The following is a 27540-nucleotide window of genomic DNA, read 5'->3' on the forward strand; positions in this document are numbered from 1 at the left end:
AAATGTATTTGGTTTGGTTTCAAATGAACTAAAATGATCCCTTATTCACCCTTTTTTTTTCAGCTTTTCCATTAGAGCACGTGTGCTTTCTTGTAAGAGACATACCATATCAAAAACAAAGCCATAATTTCTTAATATAAATTGAAAAATACCATTTCAGCCTAAAACATTTACTTTTCAGAGTTGGAAGTACATCTTCAACTTCGCCTTCAGTTTTGTTTTAAAATAATGAACTGCTTGAAATTTAAACAAAATATTTCTCTAGAAAGTGAATGTTATGTTTCTTTTGATCCCAGGTAGTTTGTCATTTAGGTGACAGAAGGGAAGAAGGAGTGATTTGAGAACTGACAGACATAAATTTTGGGAGTAATGAGGACTTTAAAAAGCATTCGTTTTGCTTTGACTAAAAATGTAACTTGGAATTGCCAACTCTTTAATCAGAAACTTCTTTATATAGCACCATGTGTGTGTATGAAAGTTAGCGATTAAAAAGCAGGAATTTAATATTCATCCTTAGATAAGCCGTGGCAGGATTTGGGCATGAGAAAGGAAGAGAGGAGCAGGCACGTGTAAAGCTCTTCCCCCATTTCCCATTGCCTCATCTCTTCCTTCCCTCCAGCAGAGTTCAGCGGAGTCAGTGCCTGTGGTCTATATCTCCAGTGCTGCCTTATTCCTTGACCCAAACCTGCTGTCATTCCAATCAGTGGAAAATTACCACCGACTACAATCACAGTTGTATCCTACTGGCAGTCTTCTTTCTAATGGAAAACCCCTGCTGTTCCCTCCCCTCTTATCTCTGACACCAGAAATACTTACGTTTTTTCTTCAGTGACAGCAGGGCAGGATTCCTCCCTACTGTCTATTCAGCAAAGTCAGAAAAGCACGCTGGGAGAACTGCTGAAATTGTTGGGTCCAAGTTAAGCTCTTAAAATTACATTTGAAAAATTGGCTCCTGAATTCTGATAAGTAATTAACTGCTGTCTTTTCCAGTCCCATCTTCTCACTCTGCCCTCAGCTACTAATGAAACTGCCTTTGTATCAAGTCCTTTGGAATCAGAAGCAGAACTGATGTGTAGATATGTCATCTATGAGTTAATACTTTTTAATAAGTCAGTTAATACAAACTGACAGTGAATCTCTGAAATTGCATGCTCTTTGGTAGTCTTACTTATAGAAGACCTCATTTTAATATTGTTATTTCGTCCTGTGGTAAGAGAAGGAAATACTGCCTAGTTCCTTTAGCAATATAAAGAAGATAGGCTTGAATATGTCGAAATCAGAAATGGTACACGGATCTTTGAAACAATATTTATAGCAATGGCTCCCATCCTACTACTGGAGGAGTCAGAAGGAATATGAGTCTCTACAGCCTATACATGTTTTAGCTGCTCTGTCATTTGTTTCAGTTCTGTTTTCTGATTGAGAAGTCATAAGACAGTAACTGATATAAACCAGTGGAAAAAGAGGTATACATATTGGCATGTGTAAATGTGGTAGCTGGCAAGAGAGAGGAAGAAAGAAATTTCTGTCTAAACATGTGTGATGAAGTCTGAAGATGGTTTTAAAACGATATTCCATAATGCAAACCTGACAGATTTATGATAGGATTTACTTTAATGAAGTGTTTCCGCTTTGTAGGCTAGCAGAAAGGCAGTTAAGGTTGTGCTCTGGTCCAGAACCACACGGACTCCTGCTCCCAGTGACCAGGACACGGTGGGCTCTGACCATTTCAGCATCCCCCATCCCCAGGGCAGCTGCTATCCAGGCTGTTTCCTGGCACAAATAAGAGTATCCTCAGGCTTGCAGGAATTTGTGCTGGAGTATCTTGCCACCTCTTTCCTACATCTCCAAAGGTGGTTACACCAGCACCTCCCAACCTCTCATGCCAGCAGGATGCAGAGGACCCAACTGATCTGGCCCTTCTGTCAGAGGCTTCTCACAGGACTGTGGGCAGGTCAAACCCACCAATAAATACAGGGATAAGGTCATCCCAGTCCTCATCAAGGTATTATGAGGGTAAACACATTAATATTGCCAGTCTCCATTACTTAAATATGGAGGCCATATAAATAACTTCGAGAGATAATAAACTATCCCAACCTTTTGCCTTATTGACCAATGGAACCAACATAAAAGATAAGCGATGTGCTTGTATTTAGTGATATTAATGACGTTTTCTGGATGACAATTTCAAGAAGCAGTGATGGCTGTCTGTAGATCAGCAAGCTTGTCTCTTACAATGGTTTCCCATTGCAGATACCAAGAGCAGAAAAATTTTTTATGAAGTCCTTATGCCAGAATAAAAATTATGTAGAATTATATGATTGGAATACCGTATCTATCTAGGTTGGAAAGGAATGAGGACACATTATAAAACATGGAACAGATTTTACTTATGACCAAGACTCGCTGCTACTGATGAAACATGGTTTTCTTGTTCTGCAGCCTGCAGGCCTGGGTTCTATAAGGCATTTGCCGGGAATGTGAAGTGTTCCAAGTGCCCTCCCCACAGCCTGACCTACATAGAAGCAACGTCTGTCTGCCAGTGTGAGAAAGGATACTTCCGAGCCGAGAAAGACCCACCAACCATGGCATGTACCCGTAAGTCTGATCAGCATCATTGTCTGCAATTGCTTTCTTCCGTGCCTCGTTTATTCGCTTGTCTATTTAAAAGTCACATGAGTTTGTGCATTTTATGCAGGATCCTGTTAAAAACCAAGAGATTTTTGCAGCTCAGAATTCAAACAGTAAGTTTCTATGTAGTCCTCATATCCCTGAAAATACCAAAGTTTTTCCTAGCTTAATGACTTTTTAAATTATGTTTCTGAGCAGTAATACAGGGTATGTAATCATTGTCACATAGATAAATTTTAATTATGAGTATGTATTTTAAATACATAACAATATGCTTGTACAAAAATCTTTAAAACACTGAGGAGGCATACAAAGAAAAAAATTGATAGGACATACCCTCCTATTTCCCTAGATTTAAATGGAAATTATAACTATAGGACAAATATCATCCCAACACATTGGAATAAAAGTCTGCCTCTCTAACAGACAACAAAATCATAAAAAGAAAGGAATAGAAAGATATATCCAATCAGGAGGAGCTATAATTAAACACTCTAGCACATCTTCTTCTTTCAAAAGAGAGTTAATCCCTCTCATACAGCTGTGATAATGAAAATTATTTAGATTTTTCATAATTTTTAGAAGATAATTGTTTGTTATCTTTGACTAATCTAAATCAGCTTTAAGACAAAACTGATGCCCAGCAAGCTAGGGGCACAAATTCTGGCTGAGAAGAGATATTTTTATTACTTCATCAATTTGCTCATGTCTAGAAACATTGTAAAAACATAAATTTTCTTTTCAATTATTAAAACATTTCTCCTAGATTTTTCATATGCCGTTCATTACTCACTGGGATAAAACCATAAGCATAAAACCATAAAAACAAGGTACAGTTGCAATAACCAGCAATGCACAGTCAAAAGTTTGGTACGTCTACACCGAATAAGGCAACATCATGTAGAAATATCCAGGCTGACTCTAGCAAGAGATGAAACCACGTTAGCAGAAATGAACTGCTTCCAGTGGTCATACTGGTCTCTCTCTGTGGTGCTGTCCTGGGCATTCTGGGTATACACCAGGTGATCAGGAGCTGATTGCCGTAGTTATAGGCATTGCAATCTTGAGGTAATTATCTAGACATTTCATGTCCACTGAATGGGAGCGATGCCTCCCACAAATGGCATTCGCAGACCCAAGGGGCTTTAGCAGAAAGTTGTTTAGTCCAGCCATAGGGCTGTCAGAGGGGAAGGTTAAGTCCTAACCTCCAGCTACGTATGGCCCATAGGGTTCAGAGAGGTAGGTACTCCAGTCCAACCGACCCTTTTTGCTGTCAGCTCACTCGGGAGCAGGGCACACAAGCCTGTCTTTTCACACAAAATAGGAGAAAACAATGTTTTTCTAGACATTCCATAGGAAAATGGTGATTACAAATAATTCCACTCAAATGAGTGCCCTAAGCACGGGGCGTTAACACTTACACACAGAACTAACATGCTTCCCAGGCGCTCTTGACAGTTTCTTGCTTAGAAGGACGGTTTTATTCACGCATTATGTAGATGTTGTTCCATTTTATTTACAATTCATTGATTTTTCATCTCCAAAAGACAGCTCTTTTCTGAAAAATGAGTCTCATGTGGCATTGTGATTCCAAAATTATCTTTCAGGGCTCAGTTTGAAGCCCAGCTCGCCGTTAGTATTGATAAGGTAGGGAGGAGCACGAGAGCCCTGTGGCACCAGGGAGCAGGTACCTACAATGCCCTCATGCTGCTTCCTCTTTTCCAGCAGAAGAGGGATGTTGAGAGCCGCCTTGGCTGAAAACTGGCAGGGGAGACTTGCTAAGGTCCCTTCCTGCTGCAGACAGCAGCCAAATCAACTGAGTGAATGGGGACAGGGAAGAAATCGGCCACAACAGGGGTACTAGAGCCCTATATTTCCTGGGGAGGCAGTGAACCACATTCCAGTTTCTGCCTTGCTCTTGGTGCAGTGCCATCATGCATTGCCTCTCATTCAGCATAGATAGATAGGTATCAGTACTTCATTGACTTTAGCAGCAGGTGCATTCATCTTATACCTACAGTGATGATTATTTCACTAATTGTCAGCTCTGCAAACGATGCTGAGACTGACAAGCAGACTGTGTTCTTATCTTCTTGCACATCATCAGTAATGAAGAATCTGCAGGCCAAATTATTCCCTAAGTGGTGTCTTTAGCCCCAGTGCTTTCAAATTATGCTTTCAGTTATTAAAAATATGTTTCTGTCATAAATACAACCTCACTGCCTTCGGTGGGTCCGCACAGATGTGGCTAATTTAAATTTAATAAACAGTGGGACTGGTGGTGTACGAGACAGAGTAGAATTTAGCTTGTTCCCTCCAAACTGTCATGCTTTACTGTAGTAAGTGGAGTTCAAAAGTTAGAAGAAAAATGAGCAGATTTAACTAATAAAGAGACAAAGCTGTGCAGTATAAAAAGGCCTCATCTACATAATCACTTTGGGGGCAGTTCTTCATCTTTGATGACTATTTGCAAATTTGTATCCTGAAGTGTGATTTTAGAAAATTTTCTTGTGACTTCTTAAATGGGAGTTGCTTTTTGAATCAAAAACAGAATGAACAGTGGATTCCCTCTACAAACCTCTTCATATGCTAATGTTTTGAGCCAACTGTTTTCATATCTGTTTTATTTGCTTTCCCAAGTCCTGCAAAGCAGTATGTGTAAGATAGGTAGATATGTTATTTTCCTTCTCTTTTCATTCTTATATGTGATTAGAAAATATTCCTCACTCCAGAATTTTTCCTCGCTACTGGAAAACTTGCATGTGCAGCAGTATGGAAAAAAAGGACCTTGATTTAAGAGACTATGAATTTAAGAGTTTAGCTTCGAGCATCCATTTTTTTCAAACTGAGCTCCAAATTCTAAATTCATTAATTCTGTGAAAGTGCATACTGTATGCTTTTCAAAAATTGTACAGTTCCCATTTTTACTTCATATAACTGCATTTTATAAAAGAAAAGTGTGCACTTTGTAGAGGAACATAATAGAATGCTAATTTTAATAAGAGGAAAGAAAATTACATTAGGATATATTGTTAATCTCCTTCTCCTAGCCTTTTTCCATTTGATTGGCAGTTGTTATCAATCTCTTGCTGCTACACTTTTTCCTTATTGTATTTCTTTGCCATATGTGAGTACTCTATCAGTGATCTCTGCATACACAGTGAGCAACAAATAGCAGCGTATCTAATCCCCCGTCTGATTACTCTGTACATAAACTCTAACATTTCCCACTATAACGTAATTGGATAAATTGATCCATCTTTTCAAGGTCAAAGGCAGGCAAGCTTATGTTGAGTGTCTGAGTCTGAACACATCTCTTTTCATGTTGTGCTTAAATAATTTTGAACCCAACAAACTTACGTACTGTTCAATAACCTCTGCCACAAGCTATGTTCTCTATACTGAAACTTTTTAAGGACTACACAGGGAGCCAGTGCTGTCTGTCAGCATCAAAATCAAGCAATGTTCTTGAAGGCTTTAACGCTACTGCATCTATTGTTATTTAAATGTATATCTGCTTACATTTTATGATTATGCTCAGACTTGGAGTATTGCTTTGCAGTCTCTGGCTCCTATCATGAGAAAACTCTTCACACATACATCCTCATAGAAAAAGGAATAAGTGATTCCGAGAAGGAAAAAATGTAATATGGCATTCCACATCAAATGACGTTACTGATCAGCACCATATATGTATGTGCCATATATGGTGTGTATCTACCATATATATGTATGTATATATATAAAAAAGCAATTGTGAACTCAGGGGACCTAAATGCTGATTCTCAGTATTCTCAGACATGTTGGTTAACTTCTGGCCTTGCTCTCTGAATTCAGTAGGCAAATATCTCACACTTCTAAGGATCCAATAGTTTGTAACTGATGATTCTCCGTTAAAAAGCAACAAAGTGTTTTCCAGACAGTCATCACACAGTGGTATTTAAAATGCTGCATTTTCCTCGCTAGACTTTGGCAGCATTTGCCTTGCTCCTCCCTTCCTCCACAAAGGGTAAAATGCGCCTCACCTTCCTGGAGGGAGAGGACACACAAAGCAAGATGGCACGTGAAACACCGCCTGAGGCATAAACTCGGCTCTGTTGCTCTTGGCGTGGGCAATGCTTCCCCATAAGACATCGACTCCACCGAAAGTGCAGAAATGCTTGTTTCATTATAATCCTGGAATGAAGCAAAAGACATTGTTCACACTTGGGCTGTGTTTTATCTCAGAAGCGGAAGAGCTGTATTTTTTTAATGCTCATCCGCCTGAACTGTGCTGTACTCTGTTGCGTGAAATCCAGAGTCATGAGTTTTGCCATGAGGAAAGGATCCATCATTTTCACGAATATACTTGTTTTCCTTAAAAATCAACACAAGGAAATCCCTGAGAGCTTTGCACACAGATGTCTGCAGAAGGGTTATTGCTGCCAAGTTTTTTCAATGTGTCAAATAATCTTTGTATAATTCATAAATGATAACAAAGCAATCAGGCCACATTCATAAAAGCCCAGTGACACATAATTTAGCTGAATCTGAGGATTAGAATTAATTGTCTCTCTTTGTTCCAAGTTCTAAATCTTAGTAAATGATTCACTGCATGTCATTACAGCTTAATATTTGCATGAAATCACAGTTTAACTGGCATAATTTAACAGCAATTAAAAAGCTATTTAATCGTCATGCAAATTGGCATGAGGGGCCTTGAGTATGAAGGGTGTCTCAGATTTTTTTTCAGTATTTGCAGGCGGACAGTTATATTCTTTCAGACACTCCTACCATAATTGATAATGTTCTCTCTACTTGCTGAAATCTGAATGTACAATAATTCATGTTTCCTCTTATAATTGAGAATTAAGTCTCAAATTATAAATATATCACCCTTCACTCTCTAGTACAAACTGATAAAAAAAAAGATTATTTTGTCTACCATGTTGATTTGTCTATTGATGCCATCTATATAGAACAGCAAAAACCTGGCATAAAATTAAAATAGACAAAACTAGGGAAAGAAAAGGCTCTTTATCACCTGTGTCCGCAGTAACTCTTACACTTTGGCCTGCCAAGGGTGATCAAGTAACATATAAAAACTGAACTATGATGACCCATTGTCATAATATCTATATCTTAAGTAGGATTAAATTTAAGCCAGTTTTAAAACATTGGCTTCAATCCTACAAGCAATTACACACATGCTTAGTTTTAAGTGCGTGAGTGTTACCAATTATTTCAAGGGGATTACTGATCTGCTTAAAGTTATGCACATATGTAAGTGTGATTAAGGCTCATCCTCCATATTCCTAAAACTCCTCATTGGTTTTAACAGTGGGAATTTGTTAAGACTAGTCATTATTTAATTCTCACAGCCTGTTTTTAGGGGAAACATAATTATTCCTCTCATCTGCACATAAATATTAAGAACTGGAGCTTAAAGAACCTATGTTAGTATTAGCTTATTCCCATCTAAGGATACTAAGGGAATGCTTTTCAGGGTAGCTGGAAGTCCAAATTCCCAGTAATTTTATGGGAAATTGAGAAAATTGTAATTCTGCCATGACTGTGCGTCGAAGAACTGAGACACTCGAAGGTACTAGGTGCTTTTGGACCACATCAGCATCCTCAAGGCTATACCAGGTCACTGTTTTCCATTGGAAATCTATGTATTAATATAATTAGTCTTCATTAACAAATTACATTTATAAATACTTCCATATTAAAGTATTTCAAATGCATCAATATTATCACAAGGTCACAGCCAAAGGCCAGGAAAGAAATATTCAGCATATTCTCTGTGTCTATAAAAACTGGAAAATACAAAAGTAAATATCTTCTGCCAGGATCCAGAAATATTGATCTTTAGTACAAATAAGCCACAATACTTTTCAGCTAAATGATTCCTTGATACTTTGAATAGTGACCTCTCTTTATTGTCAGGGGCTCTTTGGCTGCTAACCATGAACTCTGTACAGGTAGATATACTAATACATTCAACATATTTTAAACCTTCTTGTTCACTAATATTGCAAAGCAACACCTCCAAGTATTTTAATTAGCAAGTGCTCAAAATCTAGTAGCTTACTCATCAGTAGCTTACCTTAAGGCAAAAATCATTCTAATAAAACCATAGTCTCAGTTGTTTTAAAGTTACAAGTAAATACCAGAAAGAAAAAATGTAGTGCAAATGTTGAAAAGCAACTCACAGAAAAACTTAACATTTATTAGTTCACATTATCCCCCATGCCTCCATATACAAAATTTTTGCTTTGCAAGCTTTCCAGCTTTTATGCCCACATTTATGCCATGTAAGTAAACACTTAAGATCACTTTAGAATTACTGGTTTTGGTGAATAATGACGTTTTTCTGTGACTATTATTGCCCCCTTCCTGCATTACAATTAGCATTAATTCCTGCTGCTATATGAAGTGATAGCTATATAGATCTTTACCACTATATACTTTATCAGTAAAATAAAAGATATATTAATGTTTTCTGGTAAGGTATATTCTGTTTCAGTATTCAGGATCATCTTTAAGAAACAAGAACATGAATAAACAGAATTATTTCAGTTGTAGGTGCACATTTCAAAACTATTCACAGGCTTGATTTTCTAAATTACTTTTTTGTTCTGTCAAATAGCTTAGAGTTTAAAAGTCCAGTCAGAGCACCAGAGCTGTAGTAGTTGCATATCTTAAGGGAAAAAAAATAATGGAATTGAATGAATAGTAAAAAGTGGTTATAACACTTTCTTTATTTGCTGAGATATGAGATCCCCATTTATATATCAAGCATTAAGAAAAGCTCTGATACAGTAATCATGCCATTTTCTTTCCTAAGGCAAAGGTCTGATTTATCTGAAAGTCCTTTGGGCACAAGATCTTGGCCTCGTGCTACAAATTGTTGAACTGGAACTTGCAAAGGTGTTGATCAGGGGGGATTTTATGTTTAGTTCTTCTCTGATTACAGTTTTTATTAAGGGCAGTATGATATTTGACTTATCTGACTCTCTCAGAATGGACTTGGTGTGCCAATCAATCTGTTGGATGAAATATATTCTATTAAGAATTATCTGAGGACATTTGCAAATGTTTCCTATAATCTTTCAATCTGCTTTAGAGTCCCTAAGGCAATAAAATGTTCACTCAAAGTCTCACTCAAAGTTTAAACAGTATCTCAGTGAAAACTTCATAGGTAAGACTTGCTTGCACATTGTATAAATCATGAAAACCTGTAAGGCAAGATTAAACTTTTCAAAGCTCTGCTAACCATTCACTAAACAATCCAAGTGCACTGTGATTTTATGTTGAGCACTGGGAATATAATGCTCAGTCAACTCTTGAGAAAAAAACAACAGCGATTGCTAGTCAAAATTTACTGCAGTCCTCTTACATATTTAAAACTTGCAGCATAAGGCCTCGCATTTTGCCAAATCCCCATATCTTACAGGATTTCTGTGAGCGTTTTTTGTTGGATGTACAAATTATGTTTGAAAACCTTGTGTCTGTAGGTGCTTGGCTGAATATGTTAAGTTTAAGAAGCAGCATATGATGGGAAATGGAGATAAGATTCTTCAGACTTCCTTTAACAATTTCTGCCTTTCCTTCATCCCTTAATTCTCATCGGGAAATAATTAGGTGAGAAAGTTCTTCTATCAGACTGTGGAAACTGGTAAATAAAGCCTCGGATGCTTTATGTGTGATCCTACACAGCAAGTCAATATAATGGCTTAAGACTTGTTGGACATATCTGGACTAATGTAGGCTCCATACGAAATGGATCACTTGCAGTTCATCCGAAAGCACGCACAGAGCTTTGCCACCTATTTCCTTGCTAAGAGCCTTCCTGTACTCTATTTGCTGCTACCACCTTTGTGTTCCTCGCCATGATCTTCAGGAATTTTCTTCTGCTTTGCCTCCATCCTTTTACATCGTTAGCTTGCAAGGGTGATGTCTTCACTCTTGCACTGATGCTCTTGTGAGGGTCCACGTGGGAAGGAAAAGCTGGTAAACTGTCTCTTGTGCCTAGTAAATGCTCTTAGCCCGTTGCCAGCTCTCTGTTGCTGAACAGCAGCAAAGATATCCCAGGGGATCGTAGCAGTGAAGGACTGCAGAATAAATGCAAACAATTTTACTTTTTGTATTTATTCTAAAGCTGTTGTCTATTTACTGACTTATTCAATTTAACTCTTATAAAACATTAAAGACTACAAATATCAGCAAAGGCAGCCTCACTAGACAGAAAGCAAGGAAATAAATTTTGTGGTTAAGGTTTTACCCCAGTATCCCACAAGACTAATGGGTATTTAGTACAGTTTTTTTGTTATCAAGTCTAGGTTAGACTTTCCCAAATCATTTTTTATGTTGCCTTAAATTATTTCTGAGTTCTTTCTAATTTATTTAGATTATTCAGCTTTGTATGATTTCTGCCATTTATTCTTCCTGCTTAATTTTCAAGGATTTTAATTTAGGTAATTTAGGTAATTCTGGACTTTTCCCTTGAATTTGTTACTGAACCATGACTCTTTTAGCTTCTGTTTGCAAATAAGTGCCTTAAAATTGTTTTTTGGTGGTTTGTGGTATACAGACAACTCTGGCTTAACAGGCTTCCCCCTCCTTTTCTGCAGGACCACCTTCCGCTCCGAGGAATGTAATTTTTAACATTAATGAAACAGCTCTCATGTTGGAATGGAGCCCACCTAGCGATACCGGAGGAAGAAAAGATCTCACATACAGTGTAATCTGTAAGAAATGCGGGTCGGACACCAGCCAGTGTGAGATATGTGGTGGAGGTATCCGTTTCATCCCCCGGCACACAGGTCTGATCAACTCCTCCGTGACGGTGCTTGACTTTGTATCACATGTGAACTACACCTTCGAAATAGAAGCCATGAATGGCGTCTCTGAGCTGAGTTTCTTGCCAAAGCAGTTCACGGCTATCACGGTTACCACCGACCAAGATGGTAGGTTGTGTTACTGCACATCTCCTCCTGAGCCCCAATCGTTTGTGCATACATTAGGTATATCAGTTATTTATTGGGAGTCTGGGTCAGTGACGTAGTATGTCGTGCAGGTTGCTGCAAGTGCTTTTGGTGAGGACTTTCAACTTCTGCTGACAGAGGGCACTAAACGCTTTTGTCAGTGGCCCAAGACCCCCATTACACAGGGCACAAAAACACATCTTCGCTTGAAATTAAGTGTATGCTTTGACTACCTGAGACTACCTGTAGCAGTGGTTCATCAGAATTGGTGTCTATGTCTGGTCCTTTTCCAAGTCTTTCCTTATGATTTCAATTTTGAAAGACTAGAACATCACACTATTTATCCAGCAATTTCACAATCCAAAGGTGAGATGAAAGTGGACCCATTTTCTTTAGTATCCATGTTTCGTAGTCCTACATACATGCTTCACTATAAGATACTTCAACATCTGTATGCGCCACTTCCTTAAGTGAGGTATCCTAACAATTTTTCATTCTTTTATCTGTTTTTGAGCTCTATTGTTTTTGAGCTTTTTTTTTTTTTTCATATTTCAAATTCATGTTCAGGGCAGTCCTGTAGGAGAAACATGAGAAACTAAAAGAGCTCTGTCATTTATTTCTGCAACTTTTTTCTCTCCCAGCTATAAAAATATTTACTCTGCCAGCAAACAGCAAAGCAATCTATAGTAGTGTTATCTTCTGGCTTGCGTTACTGTAGATCACAAGGTTATTTCAAAATTATCCCTTGCTGACATTTGTTCCAGAAATGTTTTCACCTACTGTGCAGTGACATTGCAAGTGTAGCCAAACTGTATGATGGAGAACAGGAACTAAGCTAGCAAAACTAGAGTTTTGCGTAGCAGAGTTGTGGTAATATAAGTGTATTTAATAAAAGTGCTAAAGTTGAGGATCCCATTATGTTCCAGCTGTAGGAAGGCCCTGGGTTCTGTCACTGATCAGCCTAGCAAAAATCTGCTTACCTGTGTATCTGGGGCAAGTAGTTTTGTTGGTGAGTAACTAATGACTTGTTTGCCTTTGGGCATACAAAAATTAACAGCTTGCTGTGATGATGATGATGATAATGGCAATACTAATAATATTCATGAAAGTGGATCAGGAAAAGCACCAAAACTATTCTCTCACCCTTCATGTGATGGTAGTAATGGAAGAGCTAATTATATAATATGCCTAATTATATGTGCCTTGCACTGAGAATTGTCTTAAGCTCTTGTAGGCTATATATCATGTTGCAAACTTGTGTCTCTCCTTTCCTTTCTCATTAGAGGAAAAAAGTGGTGCCAGAAGTTACCCCTGTGTATACTTATTTTTAGGTGTTTTGATACATGGTACTAAATGCAAGTCACCAACCAGGCACAGGTGGAGGTCACCAGAGATATGGTTTATTTTTAAACTGGCTAACAGCTGTCTGAACACAGCTTGTAAAGTGTAGTTAAGTGATAGGCTTTTAAAAAATAATATATCTTTTGCTGTTGTCTGTTCCCTGTATAAGGATATAGATTTTCACTGCAGTTCACTCAAAAGAGGGGAAAAGACCAATCGTTTGGTAATTTGTGACACACTGACAGTAAACTCTAGAGTGTAGGCTGCTTGCATTCCCTATAATAATTCTTACATGACTAAAAATGCTGTTGGAAGGGCTTCGGAGAATTTAAGGCCAGATTTCCAGAATATCAGTCAGTTTATTTGGATATAAAAAGACAGGTTTGCAGGAGGAAGAATTGTAATAAACGACATGGAGGAACCTATAAAATGTAGTTACAAAGATAAAACTATTTTTGTACGCTTAGAACCTGTATAGTTGTATAAAATCATAAAAATGGTAGCTGTATATTTAAAAGACAAAGAGAGGAAGATAAAGTCATAGGAAATATCTCTTGGAAGAAAATAATGGAGTTTGGTTGATGGATATTATTGAGACAACAATAAACATTTTTTGTGAACTTCTCTTAGTCATGAATAAAAAGTGGTAGTACGCAGACAGCTAGGGAGTCTGACCTGAGAATAGGACGCCACAGAACTAAAGCTTCAGAACATTGCAGAGACTTTATTAATGGTTGTAAACCACACTGAAGTTCCCAGATAAAAGGGTTAGTGACCTTTTTAGTTTTATTGGTAGCCAACTACTAGCTAACTATTTATAGTTTTGCTTTTGCCATAGTTTAGCTTTTGCCTTTATGTTGTAAATATTTTCTAGCTGGACCACCAAAATGTAAGCTGTTGCAGTCTTTCCATATAATCTTAGCTATCCTGAAAGAGGCAGCACTTATTGCATGTTGTCACAGGATCGTGCACATGTTCACGTAAGCCAAAGATACAAGATTAGAGCACAAGTATGAAGTGACAACAAATCAGTATCTTAACGTGCACAAGGATTGAATGAGCAGAAGAAATCTTAAGATATCATTGGTTTAAAACCATTTTTCCCTTTGACATATGTCTAATATAAAAGATGTATAATAAATTATAGGTGGACAGAATTTTTACGCTATGTTCATATAATCTTCTCATGCATAATGTTTTAATACTTTTAATGCTATATGCATTGCATTGAAGTGGTAGGTCTCTTTATAAATATATAAATTGCTTTCTTCACTTGTTATTGAACAATTGTTCAATTGTTAAGGACATTGAACAGTATCTTTAGCTGATGTAAATCAAGACCATTCAGTGAGCTACAATAATTTACAGTAGCTAAGGAGCTAGCATTTAATTTTCTTTTAAGCATAGTGGATTTACTTTGCTCTAATTGCCTGTTCTTTTTGATCGTTTATTTGGAATTAACAGATTCTTCTTTAAGCATGCAAAATTATTAGTTTGTTCTTTAAGGGTTTTCCCTCTCTTTTTGGAGAAAGTATCACTGTTGGCATTTTGCTGGCTAAGTTCATGTAATGAAGAGTACCATGAGCATCCATAGAAACTGTAGAATTGGACCCTACTCCAGTTAGTGAGCAGAGGACTCTGAGAATGTGAAAGACAGAATGTGCTGGTAGATGTGAAACAATTCAGAAGTGATTAATGCTCATCTTCATGCACAGAGCTCTACCACATATGTTAAAATCCTAACCACCTCCACAAACAACCGCTAACATCAGAAAGATTAAGTACGCTTCCCAGTAATAACAATGACAAAAATCAACCTAAAGGAAAGTAATTTTTTTTTGGCTTTGCAAACTACATCCTGCAAACCAGCTTATGATTTGATGACTGAAGTGTTACCTGATCTGGACCAATACTGAAAAAGACTTACAAATGTTTGTTTGGGTAATAATATAAAACCCATTTCTAGTATTCTTGACTTCTGTAGTTATTAGTTTCTTACAAATATTAAAAAATGTGTTATCCGTATGTTTTTTCCCCCTGGGTTTCATAAGGAAAGAGGGTTCATGCAGACACATTGTCTGTCAGGCACCCTAAAGAACAGCGAACGCAGCAGCCAACAGGAGTTTGCAGACGGGGGGTGAGACTTCAGAGATACCAAATTCTCACAACAGGCATGGGGAAAATGGCCGTGAGACCACTTTCAGCCACCAAGCTGTTGGTTGGATCTGCAACCTGAGAAGCAGGATTCAAGTGTATTAGGCTTGCTTACTGCACTAGACACACCAGCTGGGCGACCAGTTAACCTGTACTTTGGCCAGCCAGTAAAAAAGCATACATATAATTCCTGTATGACCACAGCACATGCTGTGTCTTGTCTGGGAGGCATGGCAAACAAGGGTCGGGATGTATTAAGAAGCTTAGATGTTGCAGATGGAGAGATGAGGGGAGTAAGGTACATGCTGTTCTTGTATGGCTTTGTTTCAAAATGTTTTGAGGTATCAAAGTAATCCGTACTTTAAATTCAGATAAATGGACAGATAAACAGAAAAAGATTCTGTTCAGAAAAGCACTTAAGCAAAGTTTCTCCCTGTTCAAGGAAGCTCATTGGGACGCATTAAGTGCTTTCCCAAATCACTGCCAAAGTAATTTGTGAGCAAGTGAAAGGTAAAATATGTTTTCAAAAAAGGCTCATCAAAAATGTTTAACAATACTGTTGCTGAGAAAAGTGTCTGGGTGCCTTTTCTTTGTCAGATAAGAGGGTTTTATGCAGCAGTAAATATGCTAGGTATGAAGTAATTGTACTCAATTGACTTTAAATCATTGTATAAAGAGGCAGAAAATAATACACTGAATTGTAATTTATGTTTCTCTTACGACTAATGGAAGAAGGAAACACCTCACTATATAACCTTCTTACCATGCCTTAGAGTCTACAATGCCTAACGAAAAATCAGAAGTACTTGAGGTTTTTTCATGCATAATTTAAGCAGTAAATAATGAATAATTAAGCAAAACAGAGCTTAAAACAATAGTTCCTATTTCCAAATGGTAGTTCACACATGCATTCCCCCAGTGGGCATTTATACGTTCCATTACCTGAGATCAGAGGGGACTTTTTGCTTTGCACTGTGCCGAGGGGAAGTATAGGCATGAGGGATGTACTGAGTACATGAGTGCAGGAGCACGTTGCGACCAGCTCCATTTCAGTTCACCGTTTCGGCTGCTCGCTTGAGAAATGGCGCTCCGTAGCCAGAGTTTCTCTCCCAGTTTAGCTTCCTCATTGTCCAGACTGCGTCCTCGCCGCTGCGCTGCACTGCAGGCCTGTGTGGCTGGCAACCCCTGGCTCGCTTTTCAGCTGTGAGCCCCACAGAAGTGACCTCCCCTAAAATCACAGTCCAGCCCTGGGATGCTTAGCAGCCATCAGTCCATGCGCGGGCTCCTTCCGCACGTCTTTCCTGCCTCGGCAGAAAGTTTACAGCACAGAGATATTCTTTCTGCCATTGCATCCCAGAAATCTCCTTTTATCCCTCTTCAGTCCTGGAGCTCCTGAGTGATGCTGGGCTGAGTCCTCAGAACCTGCTAAGAGTGGGCAGGCTCCAGGGCACAAGAGACGTCATTCTGGCTGGGCTCGTGCGCTGTCACCCTGTTAGACACCTGTCTCCTTGTGCTGTGCCGGCCCAATGGAGGCCACCATTGACTGGCCTTGGCATCCTGACAGCCTCTGCCTGTAAGAGCCATGAATCTGGTGGGTTTCCTGTGTCTAATACATTGTATTTTACATGAGCCATTTGCAGATTTATCTTAAGTGGTAAGGTGTCTCCTGATCTGGTGGTAAAATCTTGCTGGTGTCTGCAAGGGATGGCCTCTCATCTAACTCCTCATTACAAATGAGTTTCAGCAAGTTCATTGCTCCCACTTCAGACTTATTTGTAGCCCAGTGTGGATAGTCTGTAGCAACAGCGACCTCTGATCACTCTTTTAAAATCATGGGATTGAGGAACACGCGGAAGAATTTCAGTTTCACCCCCAGGAGTAAACATGTGCGTATCGCCGTGTAGCATAACAGCAATGAAGGGTGGAAGGTGTTGAGAGCGTCAGCCCACTGTCAGGAAAGAGTTTCAGTGCCAATGACTTCTGCCAGGACAGTTTATCAGGATTAATCCCACTGGCTGATGACAGTGTACATTCAGGATGTGTGCCTTGTTTAAGGCATCCTAAATTGCTCCCACAGTAGCATTTGACATCCACCTTAATTAAAAAGTCATGTTTCTTTTTTTTCCTTAAGTCTCAAACCTCTACATATGTGATTGTCCGTTGTAATTTCAAAGGAAAGAAAATTTCCCTTTGTATGCTGGCATGATGAAGCCCTTTAAACCATCTCCCAAACTATTTATGTTACTATTTATAAATCTAAAGAAAAAGCTGTTTCTCATCACTGGTTGTCAAAATGGAATAGCAGGTTGCGTAAAAGCCTGTTATGAAGCAGTCACAAAGCTGCCTGCATGAGACATCACCAGAGCTCAAGCCACATTAATGGCCTAGAAAAGAAATACCATGGAATTTTCATATTTGACAATAAATGGGAAATTCCTGACATCTGCCGACCTGCCATCTACAGCTGTTTTGATGTTTTGACCAAGTCCTGTACTGTCATGGGAACAGTGTGGAACAGTGCTGCTGGTGCTCTTTATGTGAAAAATTTGAAGAGAAATATTAAAGTGGTGGATACGGGCTAGAGACACTGCATGTCTAATTGCCCATGCCAAATATAATGTGAAGACAGTAAGAGGGATTTCTAGCAAAAAAAGAATTGTTTGAGAACTTTAGCACCTGTTTGTTCCTGCACTTTTTGGCTAACTCTTAGGATACTGCTGAACAATATTCAATTTTCAAATTACACATTTAATTTGAAAAGGTTTAATTTGCAGCACTATACAATGAATATTCATGCCAGTCTGTAAAACTCCTTGTATATGTATGCATTTTGTCTCACTGTGTGCATATAAATTAAAAATCTACAATTAGAAATGAAACCACAAGGCAACAATATTAAATCTTGATTCTCCGACCTGTTCAACTCCCATTCTCTTGGACATTCTTGAGGTCTCCCCATCTGCAAAGTTTTGAGGTGAGATCGGTGTGCAGCATAGTTACTGCCCCCAGATTTTCACCTGCTGGTCACGTTGGTACATTTAGACTACTTTTTGCTGATATTTCCTTACACATAGGTCTGATTACTATGCAGTCATCACAGCTGAAAAATTACTTTTAAAACAATCTTGATTTATATCCTGAAGATATTTAAAATAGTTATAAATTTTCCTTAACCAATATGTTCATTTTTTGCTGGCAGATATTGATGTTCAGCCATTTCTTTAATGCAGCAAAAGCCAATGTGATTCCATTTACTTTCATTTCTTGTTCACCAGTATTATCAGTTAAGCTAGTCAGACAGTTCATAACTTTAAGGTATGTTTCTTAAAGTCACATAAAATGAGGAGAGAAAAATGAAATTCTAGTTTTGAGGAGGAGGGGAAAGAGGTTAATCAATACCAGGAAGTATTTTTCCTGTAATAGACTACGCGGTGTGGTCTTTCAGCTTTTGTAATAATAGTTTCTTTCATTGCATAGGACACTATTGTTTATAACCATGGGCAATTTCAACACGATGTGCATTTTTCAACAATTTTCTTTTTTAAGTTGTAGTAACTAAAATACCGAGTCCACATTCTGTAACTGTCCATATATTTAATAACAGTTTATTTCAATCTATAGAAGGGGCATTTGTGGAGAATAATGTAATATGGTTGTTACACATAAATTGGTTGGCGTACAGCGCTAGGAAAAGAAATACGCCTTTATTTTGTTTGTTTCTATTGTAGTCAGAAGCTGTTAAGGGTACTGAGCACATTCGGTGATTAAGCCCTGGGAATAAGATGTTTGTTCATCAACCTTGGTGATTTTAAACAAAAATGTCAAATAAGCTTACTGGTACTGTATGTATGACACTCAGCTAAGAACCATATTAGGTTAATCAAGCACATTTCAATTAGCCGGAATCTTTCGGGGTGAATGATACATAGTTAGAAAAATCATTATTGAATATTCTAGTCAAGGTAGAGTATTAGAGATTTCAGACATAAACTGGTGACTTAAGTAATCAGAAACCTCTGCCACAAATGTTAATTGACTGACTTCTGAAATTCTTCAGAATTGCTTTAGCAACCTTCTGTTTTCAGAGTTTACCTAAACAGTTCTGAAAGCTATTTCATTGAAGAAAACCTTTGGTGTTTCCGGTATATGACAAGTGAAATGAGGACTTTGTTGCTTTCTTGGCAAGTGGAGTGATTTTGGTCAAGAGTGGTAGCGGAAGACATTAATCATGGCTGGTCAGTCTGAAACAAATTGTGTTTGTAGATGTCATGACTTTCATGCAAACCTTTAGGGAGCGTGTTCAAAATGAAGGGCACGGTAAATTACAAACCAATTCTGCTGATGTTTGCTATGGGGTCTTTAAAGCAATTATGTCGGTAGCAGGTTGCTCCAATTCATTTGCTTCTTAAAATGTAGTTTCTTCATTACACTCAACAACCCTTCTCCTTCCACTTCTGTGACTCTTCCATATGCATTTGCCTTAGGCTCACAGTTTGGAGACAGTTTTCATTTATATACGATAATGGCATTAAGTTGTGCACGCTGGAATAAGGTTGAGAGCAGACTCAAAATTACATAGTTGCTAAAGCTTCACAAGTCTATTTGTTTTACAGTTCTGCTAGCTTCAAGATAGTGTTTCTAATAACTTACTCTTACCTTTTGCTGCCCAGACGAATAATGAGAGACATCTGTTTGCTAGCTTCATATCTATATTACATATTTAAATGTTTTCACACTGTCGTAAAACTTATACTGGCTCTCCATCGAAATAATAACAAAGATTGCTTCTCTTAGAAGACTAATATTAGCCAGGATATGCACACTGAATATTTCATTTGGAGATATATGTTGCCCTTCACAACCCCTGTCGTAACAAAGACTTCATATTCTGGTCTGAATTTTGCCTGACAGAGAAAAGGGGAGGGTGACAGCCAGTGTGAAGGTTGCCTTGTGGATTTGGTAGCAAAAGAAGGAAAAAAGGTGCTCTTAATCCTGTGAAGTCTTACTTCCTTCTAGTGTGCAATTTCTGGTTTCCATTGAGAAGTAGCTTTTGTATATTAAATACCTGTACTGTGCTTCCTTTCTCTTCTTGTCCAACTTCTCTTAAAATCTTCGTTTACGGAGAAGTAGAAATACTATCCAGTATTCAAGACATTGCTACAGATTCTAAAGCAGACTTTTTAAATATTATCATTTTAAACCAGTTTCATACTTTGTTGGCCCTCTGGAGTAAGTGCCACAAATTCTGTGCAGGTCTGGCTATTCAGGGGAATTTGTCTCTGTTGTTTACACTTACTAATTTATATGTAAGTCAGCAAAGTGTGTCAGATAAAAGGGCTTGACTTTGTTATCTACGTGTAGAGTTGTTATGGTAGCCAAAAGGTGAAGAAAGGTGGTCCACAGTACCATTCCCAAGCAGAACGGAAGCAAGAATAAAATAATTTCTTATAAAAATAGCCCACGTTCAGCAAATTAGACTGATTTATTTTCCATGTTTCCTTTACCTTCTCTTTTGAGAAAGGAATGTCATCTTGTGCACTAGATTATGCCGTATCTGAAAACTGAATTTTTAAATGAAATATTTACAAGAAATTATGAAATTAGATCTAATCATCCAAAGTTGTTTCGCTGGAAGTCAGTTGTAAGACATATGCAAGAGAGATCTTGCCCAGCCAGTGTTTCATGATTATTCATGTTGTCTCCTCTAGTCTTGCTTAGTCCTTTTTGCTTTCCTCCACAGTGCTCAGATAATTTTTCTGCTGAAGTTAATGGCAAAACCCTAAAATCTTGCTCCAGCATTAATTAATCCCCGTCTCCATTGAATCAGTCTATATTTGTTAGAGTTTTCTTTGTGCTCATTCTTTCTAAATATAAAGTAAAATTTTTAAGGGTGCCTTTTCCATATCATTTTAAATAATACATGCAGCAGGTTCTAATATATTGTGTGCTTGATCTATAATTGTATTGAAGAGTTTAGAGATTAATGTGCATTATCTAAGTGACTCATAAATTCTAACTTGTTATGCATTGCAGACAGCTGATGTATGATCCTGTAAGTTACTGACAAGTTTTTTAGCCAGTTTCCAATACTGTTTTTTACAGTTTAGAAATAAATGATTATTTTATTTTATTAACTCAAATCTGTCTGGAAACCAGACTCTCCGATTCAGATGATCAGTTCATATATACTTAATATTAAACTCTAGGCTCCATTTTTCAAAATTAGATTGTTCTCCTAAAATTATCTAACACTTTTTTTCATCCTATAATTGAAGATCAATGAGGACTGAAAAAAAATTTCTGCAGGGTAGGTAATAGGGTAATGGGGTTCAGGAAATTCGGTCTGTGGTTCAAGGATGATGGGCTACAGTCTATCAACAGTAGAGAATATATGAGATTCCCTTCCTCCACCTACTGATAGGTTTTTCTGTCAAACTGGAAATGTCATTTATTAATTAGACATGAGGTGAATTGCTCATATGTCATTGCCAGACATCCATAGATATGATTTATTCTAATAAAGGGAAGACTATTTTAACTGATACTTAGCATCCCTCTATGGCAGTTTACAGAAAGTATTGATTTCAGTTTATAAATAATGCAACTCTAACTAGTATATGAAATCTTTGGAGAGAGGAAATAGAGAAAATCACTATTTTTCTTATGTAGTGATAAATACTATTTATCTTAAAAATGCTTGCTTACATTTAGAAGTGAATTTTGTATGGTTAAGAAAGCAAGTTGACAGCCTGGAAATTTATACCTTTTCAGAGAACATGTATGACTTTGGAGCTGTATTAACGTAGTTTCCTGGTGGCTTTTATTTTGTTGCTGGGAGATTATCTTTAAGAGAAGGGCGTAGTTTTATCTGCATTTATCTCCCCAACCTTTTCCTGAAACGATCAGTTTTAGTGGTGCCAGTTTCAGTGGTCACTTTTATTATGTACAGCATACTGTTATACTGAAAAAGTAGTTAATCTCAGATAAACAAAGGGATGTTTGCCAGATCTTCGAAGCTCAATTTCACTGTGAATAGTTTCTCATGGTACAAACTGTAGGACACTTTCAACTGATGTAAAAACAGCTAAGTTGTGTCTCAAAATCTCCACTGCTTGGCCAGTAGAGCTTCTGTACCACAGGGAGCCACCTGCGCCAAACACACTATTCCCGCTTTAACATGATATTGTAATGTTTTTACATCATCTTCCAATGTACCTAACAGTGCAACTCTCTGCAGGTTCAAGGTCATAGTGCAGGGACATCTTTATCTGTTTTCCAAGTTATCTGATATCATATTTACTTCATTATGTTCCTCTTGGGAATTTTTGCTTTTCTGCTACGTGTTCATCTGTGACATGATTGCTTTGCAATCTTGGATAGCCGAGGATGTCAGCTGCAATACCGTGTGGTGAACATCTCGTAAAGCCAGGCTATGGCGTAAAAAATAAATTCAGCTCTTGTTTCCCCACGTTCCACCGTATATACAGTTGCATTCTGTATAGACTTTCTAGATAACCTTTGCATTCTGTCAAGTATAATAATTCTAATATAGCTCTTTTAAACAGCAGTGTGAATACAATATTCTTAATAGATCCACTTTTCCTTTTTAAGATGATGGCTATATTGTCAGACACTGAAAATGTGCTTTGCTCATGCAGTTTTAGGCAGAATAAGAATGTAACATTTTCAAATATTATTTGAGAGAGCAGAATATATGCCAGTTTTTATGAGCAAGTCAGTATTGATCAATCTCAGTTTATGAAAGATTAAAATTAATTAAAATCTCAATCTGGAATCTCTTCTATAATTAAATATAATTTAAAGGATGAAACCTCATACTATTTTTACTATATATAGATTTATTTCTATATGTATGTATATACTATACAGAACAGTCATACAATACATGTATTAATAGTGAGAAAATAATAATTTGCCAGTCATTGATTACTCTAATACTAAATGCATGTTAATATGTTAAAGTCTTTCTGTTTGATAAAAAATTTTTATCATTTTACTTTGTTGAAAAATTTTAATAATTTTGTCATATTTTTGTAATTACCAGATTGATACGTAGGCTACATTTCCATGTAACACTAGAATTGCATTTTCATTAAAACTATCCAATACTTTGAGAAGAGTTAGTAGATGGGATGCACACCATTCCTTACTGTCAGTATTACCCTGTATTTAAACTGTCTTCTCATCTTTCTGATTAAGTCTTTGCTGTGACAGGTAAACATTTTAAGCACTTAATATATGTATTATCTACTTCCTCAGTGGAGTATTGCGAATCAAGCAGGGATGCGACCAACATTAAAAGCTCTTATTTCAGATCAGAAAATAAAGGCCTTATCAGCCAGAAATACGGTATCTGTTAGCCGTTCCTGATACAGTTGTGGGTGCTTCTCTGTGTGCACTGGTCCCCAAGAGCGGAGTAAGTCTGTGCGTGTTTTCTGAGCGGTTGCAGGGGCTCCCAGGGGACAGCAAGTCTCATCAGGCACCACAGTGAAATGAAAGCACAGAGGGCTGCCGCTCACTGACAGCTTTGGAAGTACTGGCCCATCACCAAGATGCTTAGGTGGAAACTGGCTTGGTGTGCAGACCGGGCTGTCGGTCCTCGCTCAATCCATGAGATACACTTAAAGTGTAACATTTATTTCAGAACGATGTGGGGTTGCATTATCACTTACACTGACAGAACCATGGGCTAACTCTGTAGGTTAATGATTTAAACACAGTGTGCTCTAGGAGTACTTCTAATCTCTTGATATAAGGTGAAACACCTGAAACTGCCAACGTATTACTCTTTCCCTTAATATTAGCATGTCCGGCATTTTGACCCAACATATTTTTCTGTGTCTTACGGTATTAAAAAAATCCCCTTAAAGAATTCTTCCTTTTTTTTTCTTTTTTGATCTTTTTGTACTTAAAACATTTTTTTAGATACCTTTTCAGTAATTAAAGATAAAATGATTCAATAAGAGTAAATGTTACTACAGTATTGGCTGTACCATTCAGACTTTAAAGCATGAAGAGATCCCGTTATTCTGAGTTAAAGCATATGGAATAGTTTTTGTAACAACAGCAATATTTACAACACCAAATAATAATACCGCCAGATACTAATAGCACAGATTTATTGGCAGTAACACAAATATTCCTGATTTTAATCAAGGAGACTGTTATACTTACAGAGATTTTCACAGCCATTTTCATAATTTTACTGCAAAGTATTCATTTCTTTGAAAAATGATTTTTATGTAGCTATAATATGTCAAACATCAACTATATACACTCAGATCACTACTAAAATCTTTATTAAAAAAATTAAGGTTCTAAGGTCAACCCACTGGAAAGTTCTTCAGGTAACCTGAAATCAGAGTCCTGTTGTATGTTGTACTATGCAGTCCTTAGTTCTGTAATCACCGGCACTTTTTTGGTCGAGTCTCCATGATGCTAGGCCAGTGCTCTTCCACGTCAGCTGTCAGTGTGTGTGTTGTCCCTTTGTCCCTCATTTAGCCCAGCTGCCCGAAGCCTAGCCATCCCGTGCCACGTCTTCTGTTGCAGGTTTCAGGCTGCCTTCATTCTGCAACATTTGATTGCTTTTGTGCACACTGCAAACTCTACGTCAGTGATCCTTGAAGGCAAGGGGGAATTATTCCCATTTTAGAGAATAAGAAATAAATCAATGCATGTAAAACCACGCAGAGCATAGCTATTCATGGGGTGAGGATGGCTCCCTTGGGATGCAGACAGACATCCTACTTTCCAGACCGGAGAGGATCCAGAGCTTCTGTTGACTTCCCCAGCAGTTGTGCATACACAGCATTTGTAAAGGACAATCTGAGGATGCAAAACCAAGGAGAAAAGTGCTCACAACTGATCCAGTAATAGGGAATACTTAAACATTTCCTTGATTTATTTTGAAAATTTATCATTGCCTTTTTTCCAGGAAAGACATTTTTTCTCAAAACTGCAATTAGTACTGCTTTGCTTCCCATTTTCTTGAAGTACATTTCTTGAACAGGAAACTTAGCTACCAAGATCAGCATGCTACTTCTGTCTACTTCACTGAAAATTGGAAAGGTGCAAACTAAAGAGCTCAAAAAAACCTCTTCCCAAAATATCCAAATGCCATCTTTTTTTAACATTTTAAAATGATTTCCTAGATGCTGTGGAACTGCAATGGTAAGCTGTTTCTTATTCTATGATATAGAATCGCAGGGAATAATATATGGAATTCTCTTCTTGCCATGTATCTCCATAAGTATTTTTTTATTTCATATATATATGAAATATATATACACACACAGACACATATGTGTATCTGCAATCTTTTATGAAATAAATGGATTTAGTTTAGTAAATATACTGGTAAATAGTAATAATATAGAGACGTATCTATCTACCTGTATTTTTAAAGAGATATAAAAGAAAGCCGATTCAAATCAGCTGCTGATGCTGAGATATCGGACCAAGTAATCAGATTATTCACCTCCAAAGAAGTCCAGTAACATAATTGAAATGTATATTCACGATAATCAGTATAGCAAAGTATGTTCTTCCTTTACTGATTTCTCTTATGCTTTTACTATTAACTTCTACTGATTAAATAATACATAGTATCAGTAGTCATAAAAGAGAAAGACATCCACTAGCAACAATAAAACAGTGCAGGGACTGTTATTTGGGTAGTATAGTGCATGCTTATGTAGGCTGGTGCACTCAACTTCAGGTCTCTTGCCTTGCAGTATTTCCTGAGAATATAACATCAATAGTCTACTTCTGCCCACCCAGTAATGGCTTATTGCTGCAATAAAAAGTTATTCTGAGAGCATTTAGGTGGGAAAAAAACTGTTTGAAACATTAAATTCTGTCAGGCACCTGGGATTTAACGGGAATACACTCAGCTATAAAACAGTTTTTCATTGATCATAGTGGTTGAATTCTTCCCTGTAGTTTATTTTCCCTTTGATTTTGAAATCAATAAGTGCCAGTCATAGCTTTAAGAACACAAATCATTGGCATGGGAGTTTAAATTAAAAGTGATAAATTGAGACTGCTAGTGACCACTACCTCAGCCAAACACAAATGCCATGGCTGTAGCTTTAAACATCACTGCTTGCTTGGCTTCAAATTAAGTGTGACAAATTAGGCAGGAAGTTAATTGTTAGCTTGGAATAACTATGGTGATGCTGATTGGAAAAGGCATCATAAAACTAATTTTTTACTTCACAGCAATCCCAACTGGCCTATCAAAAAATAAAGAAACACTAATAAAAATGTCTGATTCAAAATGTGGGCATTTGCTGTGTATAAATCGGTGTCAATGTCTATGTGTATGTGAAGGTGACTTTTCTTTGAGAATGCGTTTGCTAGCTTAAAAACATAGGAACAAATTGAAAGATGCCTGAGGGATTCTTGTACCCAGGTTGTGGATTATTGGGGGAGGTACATATCTCTCTATCATTACTGACTAGATATTAGAGCTACTGTCAACTCTTCCAGTGGCAGCAAGCGCCAGGATGAACAATTACTCTCTAAGAGAGTGTGACCTTAAAGACCAAGAGGAGCTGTAAGTCATACGCCTCCTTAACTAGTTTCTCATTTATTTTACTTTTTGTCCACAATGCATAGATATATAAGTGGACACACCAATATTCAGGAATTTATTGGATAACAGTTTCCCGTCCCCAAAGTCTCGCTTTTGAATTTAATGCTAGTTTCAGTATCACTGGGACTATTCCACAACTAACCGGGTTTTTGTCTTTCTAGCAACACGTTAGTTACTCATTAGTAGTACAAGTAGGCCCTTGGTGGTACCTAGATTGGTGAAATAGTTATCCATTTGTGTCAGGTGAAAAGGAGTATTTAAAAAGAAACTAAAAAAGCTGAAGTCAAAGCAAATGAGGACCTTCAGCTACTAAACCAAAGGGGTAAGTATTTAAAGTTGAGCATATGAATTTCTCAAGCTTATATATTGCAATCTCTCTGATACAAGTTAGTATGAGTCACATTTAGAGCTCTCAATGCAAGGGCGACCACATAATGGACCAAGTACCGAACTGAGCTTTTTGTTTTTCTTGCTATTAGCAAGCTTGAGTTGGACTTTGTGTCTTGATTCTGAACTTAATGTAATGTGCATTTGCTAAGGACGTGTTTGCCATATTGTAAGGTGTCTTGCAATAAAGTGCACAACAAGTAAGGGGAAGAGATTCCTGAAATATGATTTTTTAGTCAAAATTGTCACCTTCTTGTGGGACCTGATGCATGCAGGCCTTTTATCAAAATTGCCTCTGAAAGTTTGTAAAGATCTTTCTTCCTTTTCAAGCATGTTTGTTTTTTCAGCTAAGGTTTTAACAAGTCTGGGTTGACATTTCTTACCAGAAAGTTCAATTTTGCTGCCCCAAAGATGAATGACATCGACTTTCATCAAAAG

The 27540-nt window shown here is 37.5% G+C and overlaps 1 protein-coding gene across 6 annotated transcripts in view; it reads left to right on the forward strand.

Annotated features, from left to right (window-relative positions):
• Nucleotides 1–27540, forward strand: part of EPHA6 (EPH receptor A6) — a 533966-nt gene that overhangs the window by 267497 nt on the left and 238929 nt on the right. For all 6 annotated transcript variants that reach the window (XR_010392099.1, XM_064522371.1, XM_064522378.1 and 3 more), the window contains 2 exons: nt 2446–2601; nt 11250–11585. Coding sequence is in view for 5 of the 6 variants with exons in the window: in XM_064522371.1 (XP_064378441.1) it covers nt 2446–2601; nt 11250–11585 (492 nt within the window). In the remaining variant the exon portion in view is untranslated. The remainder of the gene's footprint in view (nt 1–2445; nt 2602–11249; nt 11586–27540) is intronic.

This window comes from Dromaius novaehollandiae, chromosome 1 (assembly GCF_036370855.1).
Source record: "Dromaius novaehollandiae isolate bDroNov1 chromosome 1, bDroNov1.hap1, whole genome shotgun sequence".
Classification (NCBI taxonomy): Eukaryota; Metazoa; Chordata; class Aves; order Casuariiformes; family Dromaiidae; genus Dromaius; species Dromaius novaehollandiae.